The 22,754-nt window shown below is 36.2% G+C and overlaps 2 protein-coding genes across 3 annotated transcripts; one reads left to right on the top strand and one right to left on the bottom strand.

The window, feature by feature from the left end:
- Positions 1–13,699: 13,699 nt before the first annotated feature.
- On the bottom strand, positions 13,700–15,360 carry LOC145813468 (dolichyl-diphosphooligosaccharide--protein glycosyltransferase 48 kDa subunit-like). 2 transcript variants are annotated; one of them, XR_014356572.1, is made up of 6 exons: positions 15,306–15,360; positions 15,020–15,077; positions 14,787–14,912; positions 14,617–14,692; positions 14,138–14,218; positions 13,700–14,045 (listed from the first exon to the last, which is right to left on the bottom strand). XR_014356572.1 is itself a non-coding variant. In XM_082908899.1 (5 exons), exons 1-5 carry the CDS (start codon positions 15,323–15,325, stop codon positions 14,034–14,036), a joined length of 297 nt encoding a protein of 98 aa, XP_082765025.1. In that variant the 5' UTR covers positions 15,326–15,360; the 3' UTR covers positions 13,888–14,033. The 2 variants fall into 2 exon arrangements, 1 of the variants encoding a protein (XP_082765025.1); XM_082908899.1 differs by lacking the exon at positions 14,617–14,692 and having other exon boundaries at positions 13,888–14,045.
- A 6,469-nt stretch (positions 15,361–21,829) lies between these two features.
- On the top strand, positions 21,830–22,351 carry LOC114291810 (cell wall / vacuolar inhibitor of fructosidase 1). Its single transcript, XM_028235679.2, has one exon. The coding sequence runs from the start codon at positions 21,830–21,832 to the stop codon at positions 22,349–22,351; it is 522 nt and encodes a 173-aa protein (XP_028091480.1).
- The last annotated feature ends 403 nt before the right edge of the window (positions 22,352–22,754 follow it).

Here is a 22,754-nt window from a genome sequence, read left to right as displayed (position 1 = left end):
TGACCGCTCGAGCGGTAACTCCACTGCTCGAGTGAACTCACAAGATGGGTGTTATAACCGTTCCCCCTTAAATAATCTCACCCCTGAAATTCTATTATTCCATTTTAACCACAAACTCAACAATTTTAATAATAACCATTTTGAACATAACAACAACTACAACAACCATGAAACTGATAAATGGAACAAAATCAAAATTACAATTCAAATGAAGATATAAAGTTTAGATTTGTCAAGAAAACATTTCCTTCTATTTACTCTTTCGCACATGCCATATACTTGGTACCAAGGAAATTAACGAAAATAATATTACATCTCATTAAACAAATCTAGGTATTTTTCACGGACCTTGGCTTCTCATTCCCACGTATGGTTTTTCCCCTCAAAACTTGTTCTCTAGAATCTAAAATCTTTACCAGTCACTCCTCATAAGGGGCATTCTTATCCACCACAAGGCTCGTCCAATCTAAGACTTGGGAAAGGTTCGGTTCATACTTGCGAAGAATGAAGACATGGAATACATTGTATACTCTGGAAAGTTATGGTGGTAAAGTAAGGCAATAGGTCACTTCCCCCCATCTATTCTATGATGTCAAAAGGACCAATGAATCTAGGTGACAATTTCCCACTCTAACCAAATCTCATCAAACCCTTCCTAGGCGATATCTTCAAAAACACATGATTCCCAACATTAAAAGATAGAGGTCTCCTCCTCTGGTATGCATAAAATTTCTATCAGATTTGAGCTGTAATCAACCTCTTCTAAATGAGAGTCACCTTCTCGATGATCTCACGAATCAACTTAGGTCCAAGCATGGGTGAGTCCTCTACCTCAGTCCAATATACTGGTGATCTACACGGGGTGCCTATACAGGGCTTCGAAAGGTGCCACCTCAATGCTAGCATGATAATCATTATTGTAAGCAAACTGCACTAGAGGCAAGTGCCTCTCTCAAGAGCCCTTGAAGTCCAAAACCCAAGTTCTCAACATGTCTTCTAAAATTTAGATAGTCCGCTCAGACTAGTCGTCAGTTTGAGGGTGATAAATAGTGCTAAAAATTAATTGTGTACCCATAACACTCTATAAGCTCTGTCATAGCCGAGCGGTAAAACGAGGGTCTTTATCTGAGATAATACTCACTAGGATCTCATGAAGCCGGACAATCTCTTTAACATAAAGCTCTGCTAAGTAGTTAACCGAATGCCCTATACACCTGGTAAGAAAATGGGCCGACTTAGTTAGTCGATCCACGATGACCCAAACCACGTCATTACCCTTTTGCGTTCTAGGAACACCTGAAACAAAGTCCATAATGATGTGCTCCCACTTCCACTTAGTTATCAGTAAGGGTTGCAACAACTCGGCTGGCTTTTGGTATTCTGCTTTGACTTGTTGGCAGGTTAGACATTTAGAGACAATCAAGGCTACATTTCGCTTCATACCCCTCCACCAAAATTGACGGCTAAGGTCATGGTAAATTTTTGTGCCTTCCGGATGCACCGCAAGGCGAGAATGGTGGTATTCCCGAAGTACTTTGTCTCTATAAGATTTGGCACAAAAAGGTTGTCTAAATATTGGACAATCATATCAGAATGTACCCTCAAACCCTTTTCCTCTTTCCCTTTGGAGATTTTTCTTTCTGATTGTTTCCACTTTCGGATCATTTCGTTGTTCCTCTACAACTCGTGTGACTAGTGTAGCTTGTGCAAGAACTGTAAATAAAGTGGCATGATCCATAAACTCGCCTAGATGCAAGTCAAATTCACTAATATCGTCCAGCATTTCCCGCTCCCTAATGGCAAGACTAGCCATGGTACTTATGAACTTCCTATTCAAAGCATTGGCCACCACGTTGGCCTTTCCTAGGTGATAGTGCAACTCCAAATCATAATATCTCATGAACTTTATCTATCTTCTCTATTGTAAGTTTGAATCTTTTTGGGAAAAAAAATATTTGAGGCTTTTGTGGTCCGAAAAAAACATCGAACCTCTCACCATACAAGTAGTGTCTCCAAAGTTTCAAGACGAAGATGACCGAGGGCTAGCTCTAGATCATGTGTTAGGTAATTTCTCTCGTGATTCTTCAGTTTGTGGGAGCCATATCCTACCACCTTACCCTTTTACATCAAAACACACCCTAGACCCTCCTTAGAAGTATCACAATACATCGTGTAACCCAAACCTCGCTCCGAAATGATTAGGATTGGTGTAGTAGTGTCATGACCCTAATCTGCCCTAACCACGATGGTGTAGTGATTGACCAATAGTCTTTGACTACGAAAGGCCTAACTTACAAACAAGGACTCATATGATAATTGGGGTAAAATTTTCAGTTCTTTGAGTGTGGAAGCCATTATTTTTTACATTGAGTCCATTTGAAAACATTCATCCTGAGCAGTGCATAACTACATGAAATGAAAATATACATTCCTCTTGGATTGTTATCTTTGCATTATTACATGATCCATAAGACAAAAGCAAAATACAACACATATGCCAAGGCTTTACAAATTTAGTACAAGCATACAAGATCAGCTTCTATTCAAACTTCTCATCATAATCGGACTCTTCATTGCCTACATATATATAAGGGAGATGGGTGAGCCATTGCCTAGTGAATAGCAATAAAGTAAGGTGGTAAATGAAGGAACATTAAAGAGCATTAGAAACATAACTTCAAAATATATCATTAGCTTGTACAAGGAAAAACATGACTTAACTTTGCAAACATTATATAGTGATGAGCATTTCATGGATTACAAGGTGCTTTACCGGCCCTAGTACCGGCTAAACGGAACAAATGTGAACTCGACCATAATACATGATTGGTTATTTCCCCAATTGTGAGACTTGATCCAAGAATGCCATCTAGGTACATGATAAAAGAGTATAAAATGTCCATTCATAACAAAACACATCATAGCTTGTAAACATAATCAAGGTTAGCATTATATCATTTTGAACGTAACGTTACTAAATCACTACTCGCAAATGGCTTCGTGAACAAAGGTATATCTCCTTCAAAGCTTGGTTATTCCCCCAATTGTGAGACTTGATCCAAGAATGCCATCTAGGTACATGATAAAAGAGTATAAAATGTTCATTTATAACGAAACGCATCATAGCTTGTAAACATAATCAAGTTTAGCATTATAATCATTTTGAATATAACGTTACTAAATCACTACTCACAAATGGCTCCGTGAACAAAGGTATATCTCCTTCAAAGCTTAATCTACACAAAATAAGAACAAAACATTGAAATTCTTAACTAATTTGCATTAATTTAACAAACCGTTTATCTAAGCTTAACTAAACATTCTCTTAAATTTTCTCAAGTGTTTTAGCATTGTTTTAGGTCTAATTCAAGTCTTAACTAAGTGTCAAATGCATACAGGAACTGTCCTATATGAAAAAGGATCATGAAACAAAATTGCACATGAAACAAGGGATTTCCACACATGCGGGACCCAAACCACACGTCTGGGACAAACAGGGCACGTACGGGCTGCACGTGCCTTTTTTTTTTTAGAATCAAAACCGTGAACAGGTGAAGCTTGCTGCACATAAGGTTCTTGGCAAAGTCTATCTGTCCGAAAATTCTTCAAGTTCTTACTGTTCTTAGCTTGGTTTCATGGCTAGGGCTTAAGAAAAATCAACATAAAACATGTAAATTTGATGACCAACATGAAAATAGGATTGTTTTCCAAATCAAAAACATCAAAACTTGGCTTGGTTTCAAGAATTAAAGATCAAACTTTAAGATTTATCATAAATTTCAAAAACTAATTCCTTTTCCAAAACCTTTCATTTCTTTTTTCCAAAACATGAATTTAAGCCACAAAACTTACGAAAACCAAATGGATATGTGATGATGAAGGTCTAAATACATCAAGAACATAAAAAATTGCTTCAAAAAGATGAAATCCTAAGCTACATGCGTTGTTCTTCCTCCTAGCCTAATTTCCTTCATTCTTTCTCTCAAATCTTCATTCTTAAACCAAATTAATCCTAACTTTTTCTTGAACTTGAATGCTAGGAAGCTCTGCTACATAAATTAGGATAGAAATCTTACCTTAAAACACTTTTTAGGATGAATTTAGCCTAAGATTTCTTGAGTTCTTCATTTTTTCCTTTCTTTCTCTCTTTCTCCTTTCTTCTAGCTCATTCTGTTTTTCTCTAGCTCTTTCTTATTTCCTCCAGCAGATTTCGCCTTCTTATTTTTTTGGTTTGGGACCAAGCTTCTATTCGATGAGGTGGGGCAAAAGGGAGGTGTATGCATAACTTATTTGTATGCCTCACCAATTTATCTAATCTCGCTTACTTAATTAATTAATCTAAGTTGTAATTAATCAAGGTTAGTTTCTAATTAATCAATGTTTAACTTAATCTTGCTTAATTAACACTAATCTCGATTAGCAAAACAACATAGTATTAAATGCATGTTTTTCATTTCTAAGTTTCCTGCCAATTCTAGGGTTTCAACTTATTAATTCATATTTCTATCTCTTAGAGTATTGTAAGGTGATGAAATTAAGGTAAATGTTCGGTCATGTCATGTAATAATGCTTTTGATATAATGCACGCTTACTTGCCATGTTCAAGAGGGAATTGATACTTAAGTCTTAATAGTGGATGGTAGAATTCTTGTGTTTTAAAGTCTCCTTGCTACCTATTTCTAAGCTTTACCTTAAATATCTATGTAGTAAGATGGTTAATTTCACTTAGGGTATTCAAGGATAGGTAATAATAGAATTATAACACATGGTGTTTTTTGGGGTGTCACGGGTAGTCAACCTAAGCTTCAACTCTTGAAAAGATCTCTCACATGCCTCACTTCAAACAAACTTCACCCATTTCCTAGTCAATCTAGTCAATAATGATGCAAGGGTAGAGAAAGCTCTCACAAAAAGTCTATAATAACCTGCATGTCCCAAGAAACTACGAATCTCAAAGGCATTCTTAAGGCTCTACCACTTTTGTACTACTTCAACCTTAGAATAGTTTACAGTAACCCTCTTCCCGAAAATGACGTGGCCCAAAAACTTCACTTCGAAAATCCAAAATTTACACTTCTCGTACGTAGCGTACAATCGTGCTCCCTAAGCAGCTGTAGGACAATACGGAGGAGCCCTTCATCCTTCTCTTTAGAGGGTGAGTAGATCAATATGTCATCCACAAAGACAACTACAAATTTATCAAGATACTCCCAGAAGACTCGATTCATCAGATCTATAAAAGTGGCAGAGGCATTGGTTAAGCCAAACGACATGACAAGGAGCTCAAAATAACCATACTGAGTAGGAAAGGTCATCTTCATAATGTCCTCCTCTTTCACTCACAATTGATGATAACCAGACCTTAGGTCAATTTTTGAAAAACATCAGGAACCTTTAAATTGGTTGAAGAGGCTATCTATTCTAGGCAACAGGGACTTGTTCTTAATGGTGACCCTATTCAACTCGTAGTAATCAATACATAGCCACAATGAACCATCATTCTTTTTAACAAAGAGAGTCGGTGCTTCTTATGGCGAGGTGCTAGGGCGTATAAAGCCCTTGTCTTACAATTCTTGCAACTGCTCCTTCAGAACAAGTAACTCGGCCGGTGTGAACCTATCAGGTGACATAGAGATGGGTGTCGTGCCAGGCACCAAGTCTATGGAAAACTTAACCTCATGATGAGGTGGTAATTTGATGAGGTCTTCCGGAAAGATTCTGAATACTCCCAAACTACTCTAAGAAACGTATCCCAAACCATGCTACCCTCCTCGACAAGCAAGATCACAAAGAGAAAACTAAGTTCGCTTCAACCCCGTAGGTCATGTGGTGGTGGTAACAAGCTATTGATTCAATCCCCCAAGAAATAAAAACAGTCCCCATTAGGTGTACACATGGTAACCCTCTTATAGTGGCAATCTATGTTGGCGTGGTAGAAAAACAACCAATCCATGCCTAGAATAAAATTAAACTTGACATATCCAGTACAATAAAGTCAAAAGAGAGTCGATGATTGGTGACCTCAATCTTACAACCACGACATACCCAATTCAAGATGACTTTACCCATAACTAGTGACTCTACCATGAGCGGAGACTCAAATTGGTCAATCTCTAACCCCAGAATGGATGCAAATACAGATGATATAAATGAGTAAGACGTTATAGTATCTATCAACACATTGGCCCAACTATTGAAAACGAGATATGTACCCTCACTACAGATGGTTCAGATGACTACTCGACTGTGGTGACGGCATACACTCACCCTTGTGGTCTCTGCTCACCTTGATCACCTACCGACTGTGCAGAAGTGGGCCCGTGTACTGCCCTGGATGTCTATCCAAACTAAACTAGCAGATGAGTCTGCCTCTAACCCTGGCCTGTCTGAAATCCTCTCGCCTGTCGGGACCCTGAAGCACTGGCTGTCTTAGCCAACTATGGGCAAGACCTTCTCATATGTCCAGTTTGGCCACACTGATAACATAAGGGTGGTTGACCCCCACCCTGTGTCTGGTTCTGAGAACGAGCCGAAGATTGATGTTATTAACTACCCCTCCGTGGACATACAACTGACTTATGGCCCTGCTAGCGACACCAGTAACAAGTAAACCCACTCTGCCCGATACACTTTGTGTTTTTTGCTAACATAGGAACTGATGCTTAGGTCTATTGGGGTGGTGATTGAAAGGATAACGAGCCCCTCAATTCTTAGATGACCTTATATCTCCCTGAGGCTCTGAAAACCCTTGTCTCTTAAGTCTTCGATTCTTTTCTTCTACCTGTAACACTACTTCAACATGTGCGGCGGACTTCACTAGCCTATCATAATCACGAATTATATTCTCTATCACCTTCATCAAAATCCCTAGCCTCAAACTCGGCCACAGTGGAATCAAACTGCTTAAGTTCCTCAGATTCCTTCCTCAGGCACTCTCTTGTGGTGGGAGGAAGGTATTTCTCCTTAAAAGCATAGGAGAATGCCTCTAAGTATGCTCAATACGGCCCTTGGCATACTTCCACCATTGGCCAGCATCTTCTTTTAACTGACAGATGGCAAATGCTACCCGGAGTTCACTGTAGACACCCTATTTTGACCAGTCCTAAGACTTGGGCGCTTCTTTTTGATCACCCGATGATGAAAATAAGAAGGTGTTTCTTATAGAATCCTCAATAAAAAAATTTAGAATTTGAGCCCTGTCTCTAACCCTAAATAGCCACAAATTACCTTTCTAAGGAAATATTTTGACCTCACGGTTGTGTCCAGAGTGGTTCATTTAGCTAGGATCAACCTTCCTTGCACTTTCGGGGTCTCATTGAAAAATTCTCCCGAAATCTGGGTTACAGCACAAATCTTTGAAACTTCTAGGCCAAATTGTAATTTTCAAAACTCATGGAATATTCTGTTATGTGAGGGAATATTCTGTTAACTCAAGGAATATTCCGTCCATATACAAAATATTCTGTCAAATGTTGACTGTGACGCTGACGTAACGATCTTGCTAACGTGGCATGATTTGATTGGTCCTTGCTGATGATGTGGCTTTGACATGTCTTTACCCAAAAAAATGAATTTAAAGAATGCTTGGAAGGTGGTTTGAACACCCAACCTCAACACCCAACACATTAACCACTCTACCAAAGCTTTGCCTTGTGTTATATTTTCCCTCAAATAATATTTTAACCATTTCAAACCAGCAGGCAGAGAAGGTTATTTTTTGCATTTTTTCTTGTGTGTGGGACACTCCCCTACCCCATTGGCTGACTTATATATCACCAAATACATACCTAATCATCTCCCATTGTCAAAAAGAGGTTTTGTTTGCATCCATAAAAGAGTATCCCATACAACCACCTTGAAAATTTGTCATCCTATCACATTTTTGTCTCCCACCTTCTTTTTGACCTTAACTCTCCCTCATTGCCTATATAGAATGATCAAATTGTAGGAGAGGAAGAGGACCACGAAATTGAAGAGAAAAGAGAGAAAATTCAAGTTTTGAGCCAAAAACACTTCCATCTTTCATAAATACCTTCCATGGCTTATACGCACTGAAATTCCACCTTTTATACATCCAAAACAACTCCAAAAATTTTGAAATAGCTAAATTTCATTAGTGATTGATCAAAGAAAAGGGTGAGTGTTGTTGAAAGTGAGAAAAAATTAAGAGAGTTAGCCTCTTTTCCACCACACATACCCAGAGCTCCATTCCAGTTTTGAATTGAAGATTGAGAACACACTTCCTAAACTTGAGGGTGATCAAGAGGAAATTTGGAAATCAAAAAGTTCAATCTTTCTTTGGAAGGTTTTGCTCGGCCTAGTTGGCCGGCCGGTTAGCTTCTTTTGGACAAGATGACATAATCTCCCAGTGTTGACCAATTTCCGCTGACGGTTCCAAGGAACATGAAACTTTTATTTTGTTTATTTTTATTTTGAGTGTTTTGTGAGGTTTTTTTTTTATTCCTCTCTCTCTCTCTCTCTCTCTCTCTCACTCACATTTGGTCTGTAATAATTTATTCAAAGTGTTGTAATAATTTCCCGCCCACTTCTTTCTATTCTGTTCTTTTACTTGCTTTCCTTATTTGTGGATATGCATCATGTTTATTTTATTTTTTTAGTATATCCTTACTTTGCATCCATGTTTCGTGTATCTTGATTCAACTAATTTTGCATTTGTGGATTTAATCAATTCCTATGTGATTATGTGCGCTACCTCATGTTCTTGAAATGATTCACATGTCATATCTTAGAAGCCGAATCTTTAGTTGCATCTCATGAGTGAATTGCATTAGAATTTTGTATATAAGATCATGCATGTTTTACTAACTTTGTTTTGTAGCTTGTTCGCAGGAAGTCAAATATGTAAATTTTTATGCTTTAGCATCCTGTTTATGTGTGTGTGTGTGTGTGTGTGTGTGTGTGTGTGTGTGTTTTTTTTTTTTTTTTTTTTTTTTTTTTACTGATGTTTAGCATTCTACCATGAGGCTATTTGCTTATGTGATATAACTCTATGAATGCTAGTAGATGGAGGTTGTGTCACTTAATTTGGAATGATGTTGGTTTTCATGCCTGTAGACTCAATTTTTTTGAGTTGTACATCTTCAAAATTCTTTCAAAATACATGAAATCAAATTATTCCAAAATAAATGACACAGTGTATACTTGTATGCTTCACATAGTAATTTTTAAGATTTATTAAATAAACTAAATATGAACATATAAAATAAATAAAATTTATATCATGGTTTAGTAAAGGCCGATCATTTGATCAGGTGAGCGGGGGTGCTCAATTAATAACGTTCCCCTCTCATACCTAAGGTTCTAAACCAAGACAGCTTTGGTTATGACGAACGGTGGCCTTAGCACGAGTCATGGGTTTCCTAATTTTCCAAAATATTAGATGGTGACTCTAAGATCTGATAACGCAGTCTATTTCTGGCAAAAATGTTTTTTGCAATAAAAATGAATTTTCTAAAATTTGCCAAGTGTGGACTCTCGTCTATGTTTCATATTGCACTTGTGAGACTAGATCAAAGGGATCGAGGGTCCGAACTGATTAACGCGCATGGGTACCCCCTGGGCATGTTACATTCACCCTCACGGATGTCTAGAATCTCGAAAGATTTAGTGAATTGGTCTAACCATTCATCACCCTTTAATGGTTTAGCACCACCATAGAACTCGGCAGGATTTGAATGGAAAAACTCTTTCTTCAGAAAAGAGGTCCTAGACTCTCCTTTAATAGTCCGAGCATGTTGCTCGGCTCTAAGAATGTGCATGGACTCTCTGAGAGCCCCAACCATCTCTTTGGCCAATACCCCCATTACATCTTTGGTAAGAGGTGCGGCCACATTATTTTGTCCAATCCTTTCTTCTTAGGGAGAAAGATCTTGTTGAACCAGAATACATTGACTACCTCGGCGAGGTCTACTACGACCTCTACCATGTCTAGACATCTAATATGAAAATAAAGGTAAAATAAGATTAAACTCAAAATTTCACATACCCACCCATCACTTCACACGTCGCAACCGAATAATCACAACCTACTCAGGTGTCAATTCACATAATGCACAACATGTGAGCACATAAACACAAAGAGCACATATGGATCACCCTCTTAAGATGTCAACCTGTCCCACGACACTCAAGGACTTTTAGATGGAAAAAGCGTTGATCAGGTGCCTTTGTAAAAGGATTTCGATAAGTACGATAGACGCAAGTCATATCCTAGAAGTTTAACCCTATACCCACATAGTCACATAAACACAAAAAACATGCAAGGCAATTTACGTCCCATACTAGCATAACGAACCCATTGCGGCAAACGCCACCTCCCACGAGCTCAAGATATTCAAACCTAGTTAACTCTGATACCAATTTGTAATGACCTCAAATTTATCCTTAACAATGGTCTAATTATACATTTCATTTCCAAAGAGAAATCATAAATTGATACAAATAAGTTAATAATGTGAAAAGATAGAAACATGTTGGCCCAAAACACTTCTCTTTCTCATTGAACTCCCATTTGATTACACATTCACAATATACTTGACAAGTTTCCATTAAGTACAAGATTACATGTAGTTCAAAAAGATAGAGAATGATCTATACTAAGATGCCTTAATGGCTTACAATTTCTTCAAAAACTACTAGTCTATTTCCGAAAACAAAATAATAAACAAAACAAATAACTTGGATACATGAAATTCTCAATTAATCACAATAGGCACAACAACTGAGCATCCGTACTCCACAAAAGGTTTAGTTATGTAATCAATGAGGTTGTACTCCTTCATCTTGACTTGAAAGGTTAATATTATAGGAATGAGCTAAATTGCTCAATAAGAAATACATTTAACAAAGTATATAAATATTGGATTTAATTATGCATAACCCAAAATTTACTAGTCCACAACTTTTATTCTCAACATTTTACATGAATATATATATATATATATATATGAAGATATATACAAGCATATAAATCATTTCAAATGTTCCCACATTTTTCATCCTCACACAGATGGGTTGGTGGGCACCTCACACTATCCATATTTATTGTCCTCATACGATCGAGCACGTGGACACCTCAAACATTTCCACATTTATCATCCTCTCACGATTGGGCACGTGGGCACCTAAATTCCCCACAGGAGTACCACATACATCACACAAGTTATCATTTCAACACACCCCTAAACTTACTTCATCACAAGATGTCATGACACATCCACATAACATTTATGTCCAATTATCTGTATGTCTAATTATCTTCCATAAACCACAATCAATATCTAGGTTTCTTGTAATAATTTAGGGCTTTCCTCTACATCTATTATAAATCTAAGAATCATGGGGTGAATATTTGTTCTATTAAGGAAAGATTCATACATCACAACTTATTGAAGCAAAACCCATTTTTCCAATCTATATTCATTTATTTCATACATTGAAAATTAACACATAATCAAGTCAAAATAAAGATATACAACGTTAAAAATATTCATACATCAAAGATGATTATGAAATGATGAAGACCCAACAAGGAAACCACGAATAATTCACGATCTAACCGGTTCAAAGTATTGTTCTCAACTTGCTCTACACTTTTAATGAAGGAACTAGAAGGGATTCTTGGTATATGCAGGTGAAATCTAGGGTTTTAAGGCTAGGGTTTTTGGAATGGAGGAGTGAGAAAGAGAAAAGGAAGAAAAAGTGAGAAAAATGACTCAAAAAGTTGATTTTTAAATAGCTAATTCTGAGTAGACTGGTCGAGTGAATTTTTCACTGCTCGAGCGGTGAATGCGAATTCTTATAAACTATTTAGGCTTGAAAGGAAACTATTAGAAGCTGCACACATCCACTCGAGCAACCCTTTGACCATTCAGTGGTCTCGCCCAACACTCAGTTTGTAGAAGAAATACTGGGAACCTCACATCACCGCCCGAGCGGTAACTCCACTGTTCGATCAATCTCACAAGATAGAATGTTATATATCACATCCTATAGATTCATAACTTTAGATTAATGAATGTATTAATACATATGATGTCATCCTTGTACTACATTAAAGAAATTAATGAAAGAGATAATGTTCTGGTAATATTGTCTTAATGAATGATTAAATCTGATGAGTATTAGTATATCTGTCAATGGGTTATGAGATTATCTATTATTATAAATTAGGGACGTTATAGTTGTGCCCGAGCCCGAGCCCGAGCCCGAACCCAAGCCCAAGCCCAAGCCCAAGCCATGAAACATCCCTTAAAAAGAAGTCGATTACTGGAAGGCTGTTTTTTTTTAATGGAATAATATGCACACTTTTGGCATTCAATGCTCTTTGTTATGATGGTCAATTTGACGTGACAAATTGTATATAATTGGCTTGAATTTCATATTTGGAATTGTTGGAAGTTATTGTGTTGAATTTCATATTACTTCAACTATATCTAGGCTTTGAAGTCATATTTCATGTAAAACTGATTTTGCTTTCAACAAATAGGGAGAAATATGCTTGGTAATTTTAACAGATAAAGAAAATAGGTTTAGTGAATTTCAACAAATAGATTGTTTGGTAAATTTCAACATATAAAAAAAAAATTTTTTTTGGTGAACTAGAGTAGATAGATTAAAAATAGTAAAATAATTTTGACATATAGATACAAATTTAAACAAATAAGTTTAAAAAAATGAACCGATAAGAAAAAGATTCGAACAAATAAGTTAAAATTAAAATTTCAACAGATAAGTGGTAATATCCTTTTGACCAACAAAATGTCTATAGAATCACCCTTGTCCTTAATGACTTATAGAGATGGGAATATGAATTTATTACTAATTTTCTCATATATTAAATTATTTATTATATAAATTCACATAAAAAGAAAAGAAAAACAGTAGAATTCATTGGATTATATATAGTAACCACTCATCTATCATCTTCGATGCATTCACAAATCATTTTAACACCTTTATCTTTACTCAACTTTTAAAAGTAACACTTTTGGCAACAAAAAAATTGGTCGCTAAAAGTCTATATTTGGTCGGCAAAAGTTATCTGCGACCAATTTTTTTGGTCGCTACTTTGGTCGCCAATTGAGGGTCGGCAAAAGTAATTCGCGACCAAAATTTTGATTGGTCGGCAAAAGCTAGATTTGCCGACTAAATTTTTGGTCGCTAAATATTTAATTACCGCGACTAATTTATTTTGTCGCTAAAACACTTTGGTCGCGAAAAGTGATATTTTCCCGACCAAATATCTTAGTTGCCAATTGACACATTTCGCGACCAAAAAGTTTGGTCGCCAATTATTACATTCAACGACCAAAAAGTTTGGTCGCCAATTGTGACATTCCACGACCAAAAAATTTGGTCGCCAGTTGTTACTTTTTGCGACCAAAACTTTTGGTCGGCAAAAGTGGGATTCTACGACCAAGAGCTGTTTGGTCGGCAATAGATGTATTTTTTGCGACCAAAACTGTTGGTCGGCAATTGTCATTTTTTGCAAAAAAAAATTATTTATTTGTCACGACTAATAAATTGATCGCCAAAGCAAGAAAACAATACACCTATAATTCCTAATAATTCATTCAATCCATAATAAACCTATAATTTTAAAGCATCATTCAAATTAACTAAATCATTAACATTCGACACAATGCATAATTCATTAACATTCGACACAATACATAATTTTAAAGCATCATTCAAATTAACTGAATCATTAAATATTTTCTTACTTTCCAATTTCCCAATAGGCAATAACATAGCACATAAATTCAAGGAATGGCACAAGTGACGTTCCATACAGTGGTAAACCCAACAACTACTGATTCAATTCCTCAGGTGAGTCAAATGATATTAAAACAATTAGCCACAGTTCTTGCTTGCTATGCAGCCACCACCGATGTTTCTTTCCCTAAAACACAAACAAAACTAAAAGCTACAAATAAACTAAGCAAGAAAAAAATTCAGAGATCTCGAGAGAGTGAATTGTCAGCAGAAAACCACAACGGTGCTCTCCCTCCCTACAACTCATCCTGCAAATACAAAGCAACAAACAAGATATATCAAAGTGGATCCTTTGTGAAATTGATATTTTTAAACAATTAAAAGTACAAAGAAATCCTACATGTGCACTCTCTTCTGTAATATCAGCATCTTTGTCAGTTTCATCATCATCAGCCTCGGCATCATCATCATCACCTTCAGCCTGCAAAAAGATTTGGCCAATTTATGGAAAATGTCTTCAATAGTTCACACATGATAGCAGCTAAAGAAAAACACAAAAGAGACCACTTACAGTCTAATGGTTTTACATGTTTAGTATGTTTGGAAAAGCACATTCAACTCACGAAGCATTGTCTCAACTGTTTAGAACAGAGTTAATTACTGTCTTATACTGAAAGATTATTTAGAACAATGTCTTATATTAAAAATGTGCAACAAGTGAATTCTTTTCCTGACCCATAGAACAGAGTCAATTACTGTAGTCTCTCAACAGCCAAATCTAATGTAAACATGTATTTATGTTCTTCTTAACAAACAAGTTGTTTGGTTTGGTGCCCTAAACTCTAAAGTAATTAATCAACTCTACAGAAGTGAACAAACCTCCATGAATCAGGAATATTTATGATTGGTTGATAATCTTAATCATCTCTTTTAAGATTATCAGGATGTACAGCCCCTGCAATATCAGGAATATTTATGTGTATATGAAATGAGATGTTAATAAAACATAAGATTTTAAGATAACATGCAGTGGTGGCCTTGGTAACTACCTTCTGATTGGTTGATAAGGTTTTCAACACATAAGGGCTCATCATGTAGAACTGCACTTGAACATCATTAGACACGTATGGTTCCCAATTTGTTCCAGACCACTCAAAAATCTCAATAGAGTATTCCTGCAAAATATTCACATTTGTAAGAATGTGGCAACAAAAGTTCCATTATTTGTAATTTAATCTCACAGCAACCAAATCTTGACATAATGAATATGAGGTGGCATTACCAGGTCATCATTAATCCTATAAATTGCAGGCTCATCTATTTCCCCAACTTTGTGATGTCTGACATTAACAGCCTAAAGATCAAGAATACAAGTTAATACTACACACCAACAGAGGGTGCAATACATCATAATCATGTGGAAGTTTGAAAAATTTTATGAGAACGTCCTTTTCTGGTAGCATTTTTATCCCTTAAAGCTTTAAGTCTTAACTTGGCCAAAGTTGATAAAATATACAGTCGTAATCAGATACAAAGATAACCAGATATCAGGCAAGTTTGTTCCTCACCTCCAGATGACCCCTTTCATGGAAGACCCATTTGCTAAGTTCAGTCACAAACTGCTCATGAAAAAATAAAATCATCCTTCTTCCTTAACAATACCTAGTTTTCTGTAGAAATTTCCTAAACCATTGATGAATAAGTTTGGGGGTCTTTCATGTGAAACCCTCCACAATTATGAAGGATCATAGAACTCTTTTAAAAAAGCATAAATCCATAAGTACATACATGTATACACTGAGATACAAGGAGAAATGCATAATATTTCTTGGAAATTGTCAATGCCATATAACCATATGACTAGCTCCAATCTTACTGTCAGGTAAGGTCTGCTTGTAATAAGTTAAACGAACTAAAACGAAAAACAGAAGCTGAAGCCACACATTCTGCAAACTTAGCAATTAGTATTCAAGAATGAACATGTCAACTGGGACTACAGACGCCCAATGGTGATGAGAAACAAGCTTACCTGGTCAAGAGTAGACAATTGCATGAATCTTTCATAGTATAATTTCCAATCTGGCTCAACTTCAACATTGGTGGGTGTAACTAAGTATAAAAAAAAGCAACGCCCAATTAGTACACATTAATGTGTGTTTGGGAGGGGAAAGATTGAGTACACACCTAACCTTTAGCATAATGCACAAAGTGGTGGCCCCAAGACTTGAAACCATAACCTTAAGGTTATTAGGCCAAGTCTTAACAAAGTGGTGTAACTAAGTATACTAAATGCAAATCAGATGCAAGCACAAATCCTTCTCTAGCCCTTGAAAGATCATCCAGTACAATCTAGAAAAAAATTAAAATATATAAAATATAAAAATACATAATTAAAGTCAACAATTCCTTAATTTATCCATTCAAGATCAATATGTTCCTTAATTCATCGGCAACAGCAGCCACATTTGGCAAGGTTGCACTCATACCAACAATTTGGAGACCACGAGCAGGATCAGTCTTCCCACTGCTTGTACCTGAACTTTCTCCACTAGATGATTATATATTGCCTTCACCAGCTGCATAACGAAGCTTTGTCAACATAAGCTCCAACAGATAACCCCTATTCTGATCACCTACCTGTCAACAAACCCCAGGGATGAGAACCATCTCTATAATCTACTACAATTATAAAGCATTAAAACAATTTTGAAAAAAGAAACAAGAAGTAATTGATGAACATCACTAAAAATTAAAAAAGACTACATCAAAGGCAGCTACCATGTTCAGTTCATCTATCACAATAATCCTAAGTTCTGACAGACGACCCTCTTCTAGAAATCTGTTAATTAAAGAGTTTGCCTTCTCAATTGTACAGACAGCTACAGAGGTATCTTTTGGAAGAGTCCCACCACCTTGGTTTCCATAATAACTGCGAACATGCTTGCCAAGTGGTTCTAATAGGACCTCCAGATGTTCTGCCTGCTCCAAGCCAGCCATAGATTCAAGTACAACAGATAGATTAGGATCAAAAACTGATTCAGAAGAGGGGGGTGGGAATTACAAACCTTTTCTGCACAAATTGATACATATGGAAGTACAAGAAAATTAAAAACCACACGAAGATCAGCTTCAAACATAATGTTAGAAAAATAATATATATAAAAATGGAAAATAAAAATAAAAACAGATACATCATTTTGCAAGTCAACCCAAAAAATTGTCATATAAAAATCATATCATGATCAAACACAGCATCAAATCAAACTTCAACAAAATGGGATATAATCAAGTGAATAAAATAAAAAAATTGGCAACAACAGCTAAGTTTATACCATAACATGAATGAAATTAATATTGGTGGGGGGGAGGGAAGAGCACAAATACATATCACACAGAAAAAACAAAATACATATAAGCATATATTTAATAAAGACAGGAACAATCCATAAAAATTAAAACAAAAGTATATTTCACAAACATAATCACTTTCTTCCATTTTACAGACAGCAACAAGGCAGGCGGGTGGGTTAAGGGGCAGAGTCTAGACAGCAATTCCTCAGCATAAACTTAGCCCACCCCCAAAAAAACTGGCAACAAACTAACAAAACATTATAAATTATATTTGAATATAAAAATTCCTAGTAAAAAATCATACAGATGACAAAATATATAACTCTACATGATGGAAATTTTCCTAACCCAGCTTGCCTTGAACACAATTCAAAAATAAATTTATCAATCCATATACCCAATGATGAAAATCCAGAACCTTTGTGAATATGATAAGACAGGACCACCAACTAATCTGCGCTATTTCTATCAGTAATTCCTTTATAGTGTAAGAAGTTTAGTGAAAGTAGGTTCATCTAGAAGTTAGAAAAATACCTGCCATGGATACAATTTTGAAATTCCTTTCTTCTTATATATGCCACATATTTCAGAAGGAAGCCAGAAGCTAAGATCTAAACAATCTTTTAGCGGTGCAAAACTTGATGGAGTACTATCTCCAGCATCTTCACAGAAAACCATGCAATTTCATTTTTCCTTTTCCGGTGCACTAGATGCGATAGTATCATTATCTTGACTCAAAAAACACTATTTCCTTTCAGCTACATCACAACTAGATGTCAGTTGTTGCATTGCGCCATTCAAGCGAGAATGCGTTGTTATATTAGCAGGTTGAAGACTTCTATTATCTACAGAAGCACATCCAGCTTGTGCACCTTTTCTATGCACAAGACCTTTGTATCATCTGCAGATAGATCATTTGAATTTTTGTCCTCAAACGAGAAGTCAAAATGCTTCACTGGCAATGGGGATGCTACTTCATGCAAATCCTTTCCATGCTTCCCTGTTGATCCTGTAGAAGCATTCATTTCCACACCACCGACTCTACTTTCAATTTTTGTTTAATATTTGAATGCACTTTGTTTATTAGTTTGATGGAAGACCTTCTGAGTCGTCCAACCATACTCTGGTACTCTCAATTGTATCCGAACCAATTGTACCTAATCATAATCAATTTCCGAAAAATTAAAAACCTTATTCATTGCCACAAAATTTCTCAAACATTGATTCCAGTACTCGTATTTATATTTACTTGCTCTAAAAGTACATAAAGATTATTTGACATTTCCATTTTTCACATAGAGGATAGGAAAATTCAGCCTATTAAACATTTTCTTAATTCCTAAAGATCAACATGAGCAAAAAATATAAGACTAACTAACTCATTAAAACATAGAAAGACAACCAAAAAAAAAAAGCTAATTATGGGTAACCAAAATTATGCTAATTATGCTAAAATTATGCTCAGTAACCAAAATTATGCTAATTATTCACTACCAGACATCTTCCCACTTACAGAGGCTCAGCTAGGTATTTCCAACAAAATGAAGAAACATCAACAAAATAACACAATCTCAAAGTCTGAAGTTAACTAAGCTAATTAGGCTTTTTAATTAAAGTATGAGTTTTCCATATTTATCAAAACATAAACCTGGTTTATGTATTTATATGTTTCCTCATTTTCTCATCAATCAAATTTGAGTAAAACAAAATCCTAAACATTCAATTTGAAACCCTAGAAACCCTAATCGACATGAATCCACAATTCACGTTAAATTCATCTGAATACCGAAAAGAAAGCAATCACAACCAAAGTAAAGAACAGCAATACTACAAAATCCTCAAGAAAACTCAGATTATATAGGTGAAATTAGATGGCGAATCAGTAAATGCACATTATATCTATCACAACACAGGTTTGCTTTATGACCTCAATCCTCTCTTCTTCCATAGCCCCCAAATTCTACAACCACAGGCACCAGTGTATAATTTTGATGTTGCACTTGTCTCTTCACAACACTTGTCAATGTATCCTACTCAATTGAACTAGCACTTTAGTTGCACTTGTCCATTGAAGTGAATGAAAACTTGCTCACCATACCCAGGCACCAGTGTATAATTTTGATATAATATAACAGTGACCATGTAATCAACAAAGAGAGAGAGAGAGAGAGAATGTGAAAAAGGGGTTAAGAATTACCCGCAACCAAATTAGCTAATCCAACAGTGTTTAAAGCCAAACACCCGGGAATAGGTATAAGACTTAATTTTTGACAAACGCACAAGCATATTATTAGTTTTTTACCATTGTCGGGTATCAATTATGTAGTCCTATAACCCCAAACAAACACTAGCAAACAAACTTGCAAACCCGAAAAACCCAATTGGCAATGCGGTCAGTTTAAATTTGTATACCCAAAAAGACTCAAAATTTTCAACCCTAGTCACTAGATCCCCATAACCAATTCCAGTCACCACTACGAGGATATATACATACATATATATATATATATATATATACACATAATCAAAGTGATAAGAAAGGAGGAGGAGAGTATACCAGTGCAGATCCAGTCGCCGATACGGGGGAGCCATTTAGAATCGGCGGGGGTTTTGGTGTCGACGAGAAGGCGGGCCTGCTTACATCTGTTGCAGAAGGACCTGAAGGCATAGTTGCGGTTCCTGCATCCACCGCACTCCCAATCCCCTTCTCTCCCTTCTCCTCCCATCTTCTCTGTAACCCTCTCTCTCTCTCTCTCTCTCTCTCAACTCAGGATTCAGGGCCACAGGATTTTGGCCTCTGCCTCTCCTTCCTCCACGACCACCTGACCTAGATCGACCTCCAATAGGTGTGTAAACCTTCGAATCAGCCATACCACCACCAACTCCATACGATTAAGTTGTTAGGGTAGAAGCTGTTAGAGTATAACAGAGAAGATTTAGGGCAGAAGCTGTTAGGGTTGAAGTTTCCTCTTGGGTAAGATCACACGGAGGAAATGGTGGGGCAAAAAAAGGCAAAAGGGATGTAAGGGAAAGGAAAGAAGAATTGAAATCAAAGAGCGAGAAGGGAAGAGGTAGAAAAAGGGAGAACTTACTTTGCGATGAAGAAGAAGAACAGGAGGGAGAGGGAACTTGGCACACTGGGTATGGAAGAAGAAGAACGGGAGGGAGAGAAAGATAAAGAGGGAATGGGTGGGTGAGAACACTACCTCTCTCTCTCTCTCTCTTCGGGTCGAATCCATGGCTTCTGATCGACCATGGTTTATTATTTTTACAAACCCTTTTTCCTCCCTTTTTGGCCTTGATTTCTTGATGACAATGATTGGGATTGGTTGTGGGTGTTGGTAATGGTGAGTATCGGGGGGTGGATGGTGTGTATGACATGATAGGGTAAAGATGAATGGTGCCTCATCTTTGTGGTAGTGTGGCATGGTAGAAAAGAGGAAAAGGGTTAACGAAGGTGATTCGGCTGCCATGAGGGGAAAAAATGAGGAGGGAGAGAGAGAGAGATAGAGAGAGACAGAGTCTCTGCGTGTGTGTTGTTGGGTTTGTTTGTTGGGTCTGTCAAGAAATTAGGGCAAAATCTAAAGAAAAGGGGCCTGAGGTAGTGAGGGCGTAAGGGAAAATTGAAAAAATATATATATATATATATATATTTCTCCCCTCCATCTTTCAAATTTTCCCTCAAACTTTTGGCGACCAAACTCTCAAATTAGTCGCAAAAACAGATTATTTCGCCGACAAATTGTTTTAGTCGCTAAATCTCAATCAACGACGACTAAAATATTAGTCGCTAAAAGTAGTAATTTGGCGACTATTTTTTTTTGGTTGCTGAAATAAATTTTTCACGACCAAATTTTTGGTCGCCAAAAAATATGTGACCTTCTGCGACCAAATTTGTAGTTGGTTGGCAAAAGTATACCACTTTCTGCGACCAACATATTTTTTGGTCGCCAAAATATAACCTTCTACGACCAATAATATTTGGTCGCCAAAAATAATGATCATTCGCGACTAATTAATATTTGGTCGCCAAATGTCATTTTTTTGCGACAAAAATTTTTTTGGTCGGCAAAAGTAGTCGCCAAATGTGTAAATTCTTGTAGTGATGGTATAAAAACATAAAAAGATATAAAAAATTATTTAGATAATGTTGTGGTTGAGGAGACTTATCCTCTTAAAAGCAAAAACAACTATAAATATTTACGTTTTGTAGAAGAATCATCTTTTCTCATCTGAAGAAACAATAAAGATGTTATAAAGATTAGAATCCTAAAAACACGAAACAAACGTAAATATATTTATTTTAAAAGTAAAAGTAAAAACAAACGTACACTTAAATATTTTTTAAAAGTAAAAACAAAAGGTGATATTTAAATTTTTTTTTTTTTTTAACTTTAGTGATTTTTTTTTATTAATTTTATGTTTAAAAAATTATTTTTAAAACCCCTTTAATCTAAGATGGTTTAAAAATAATAATAATAATGTTCAAAAAAACTCACCAAAAAGACAAAATATTCAACTTTTTTACTTTTTTTCTTTGTATTTAAAGAAATTTTTTTAAAAAGAAATATATATACTTTTTTTTACTACTAAAAACTAAAGAAACTAATAAAAAATTATTAAAAAAAGCAATTACCAAACCTACTCTCCATATTGGAATCCTATATAAGAGCTAGCTAACATCTTTGGCTTTGAACAACATCAACACCACATCATCCCAATCTCCTCACATATCCCCATAATGAAGAACTTGATCTCTCTGACACTAATCACCTTCTTTGTAGCCTTCCTTTCACCATCAACCCGACACCCTCTTTCAGCTCAAGCAAATTCTTTGATAACCACAACATGCAAAAAGACACCTTCCCACCAACTTTGTGTCTCAACTCTAACCTCAAACCCCAGAAGTATAAACGCAGACCTCTCAACTCTGGGACTCATTGTAGTTGATGCTATCAAAGCCAAATCAACTTCAACATTAACCCAAATCTACAAGCTCATGTACTCCACTCCACAGCTGAGAAGACCATTGAGAAAGTGTGTTGAGTTTTATAAAGCTGTTTTGGGCGGTATCCCAACTGCTGTTGAGGCTTTGACTAAAGGTAATCCAAAGTTTGCTGAATCGAGCACTGTTGATGCTGCAAATGAGGCTGAATACTGTGAAAAGAGTTTCAACAAATCTAAATCACCTCTGACTGATACGAACAAAGTGATTCATGACCTCTCTGTGGTGGCTACAACAATAATAAGAATGTTGTTGTAAAAAGAAGAAGACCCTTTCTCTCTTTCTCTTTTGTCATGAATGTAATGATCTCCTCCATAATAAATAGATCATGTCAATTTTCAGTTTGAGTTGCCTCACTGATTGGTATCTATCCAATGAAGATTTTTTTTTTTCTTTTTTTGATAACTCGGAATTCGACGATTTGGACCAACTAATTCGAAGGATCACCCACTATCTACTTGCAGGGTCCCATTAAAATCAAGGCAAAACTCCATACAGATTGCCCCAGAAATTATTTGCACCAAAAAGGTTTCGAACACGAGACATTGGAAGAACCGCACCCTCAACTTCCAAACTTCAACCACCAGACCAGCCCGTTGAGATTACCAAAGAAGAGTTCAAGTAAGAGATGGCGTCGAGATTCTATTGCTCAAAATGTCCA

Source organism: Camellia sinensis, chromosome 15 (genome assembly GCF_055761805.1).
Source record: "Camellia sinensis isolate YWXY chromosome 15, ASM5576180v1, whole genome shotgun sequence".
Taxonomy (NCBI): Eukaryota; Viridiplantae; Streptophyta; class Magnoliopsida; order Ericales; family Theaceae; genus Camellia; species Camellia sinensis.
Note: the sequence above shows the minus strand (reverse complement) of the source record. Positions and strands in the feature narration are given on the sequence as shown.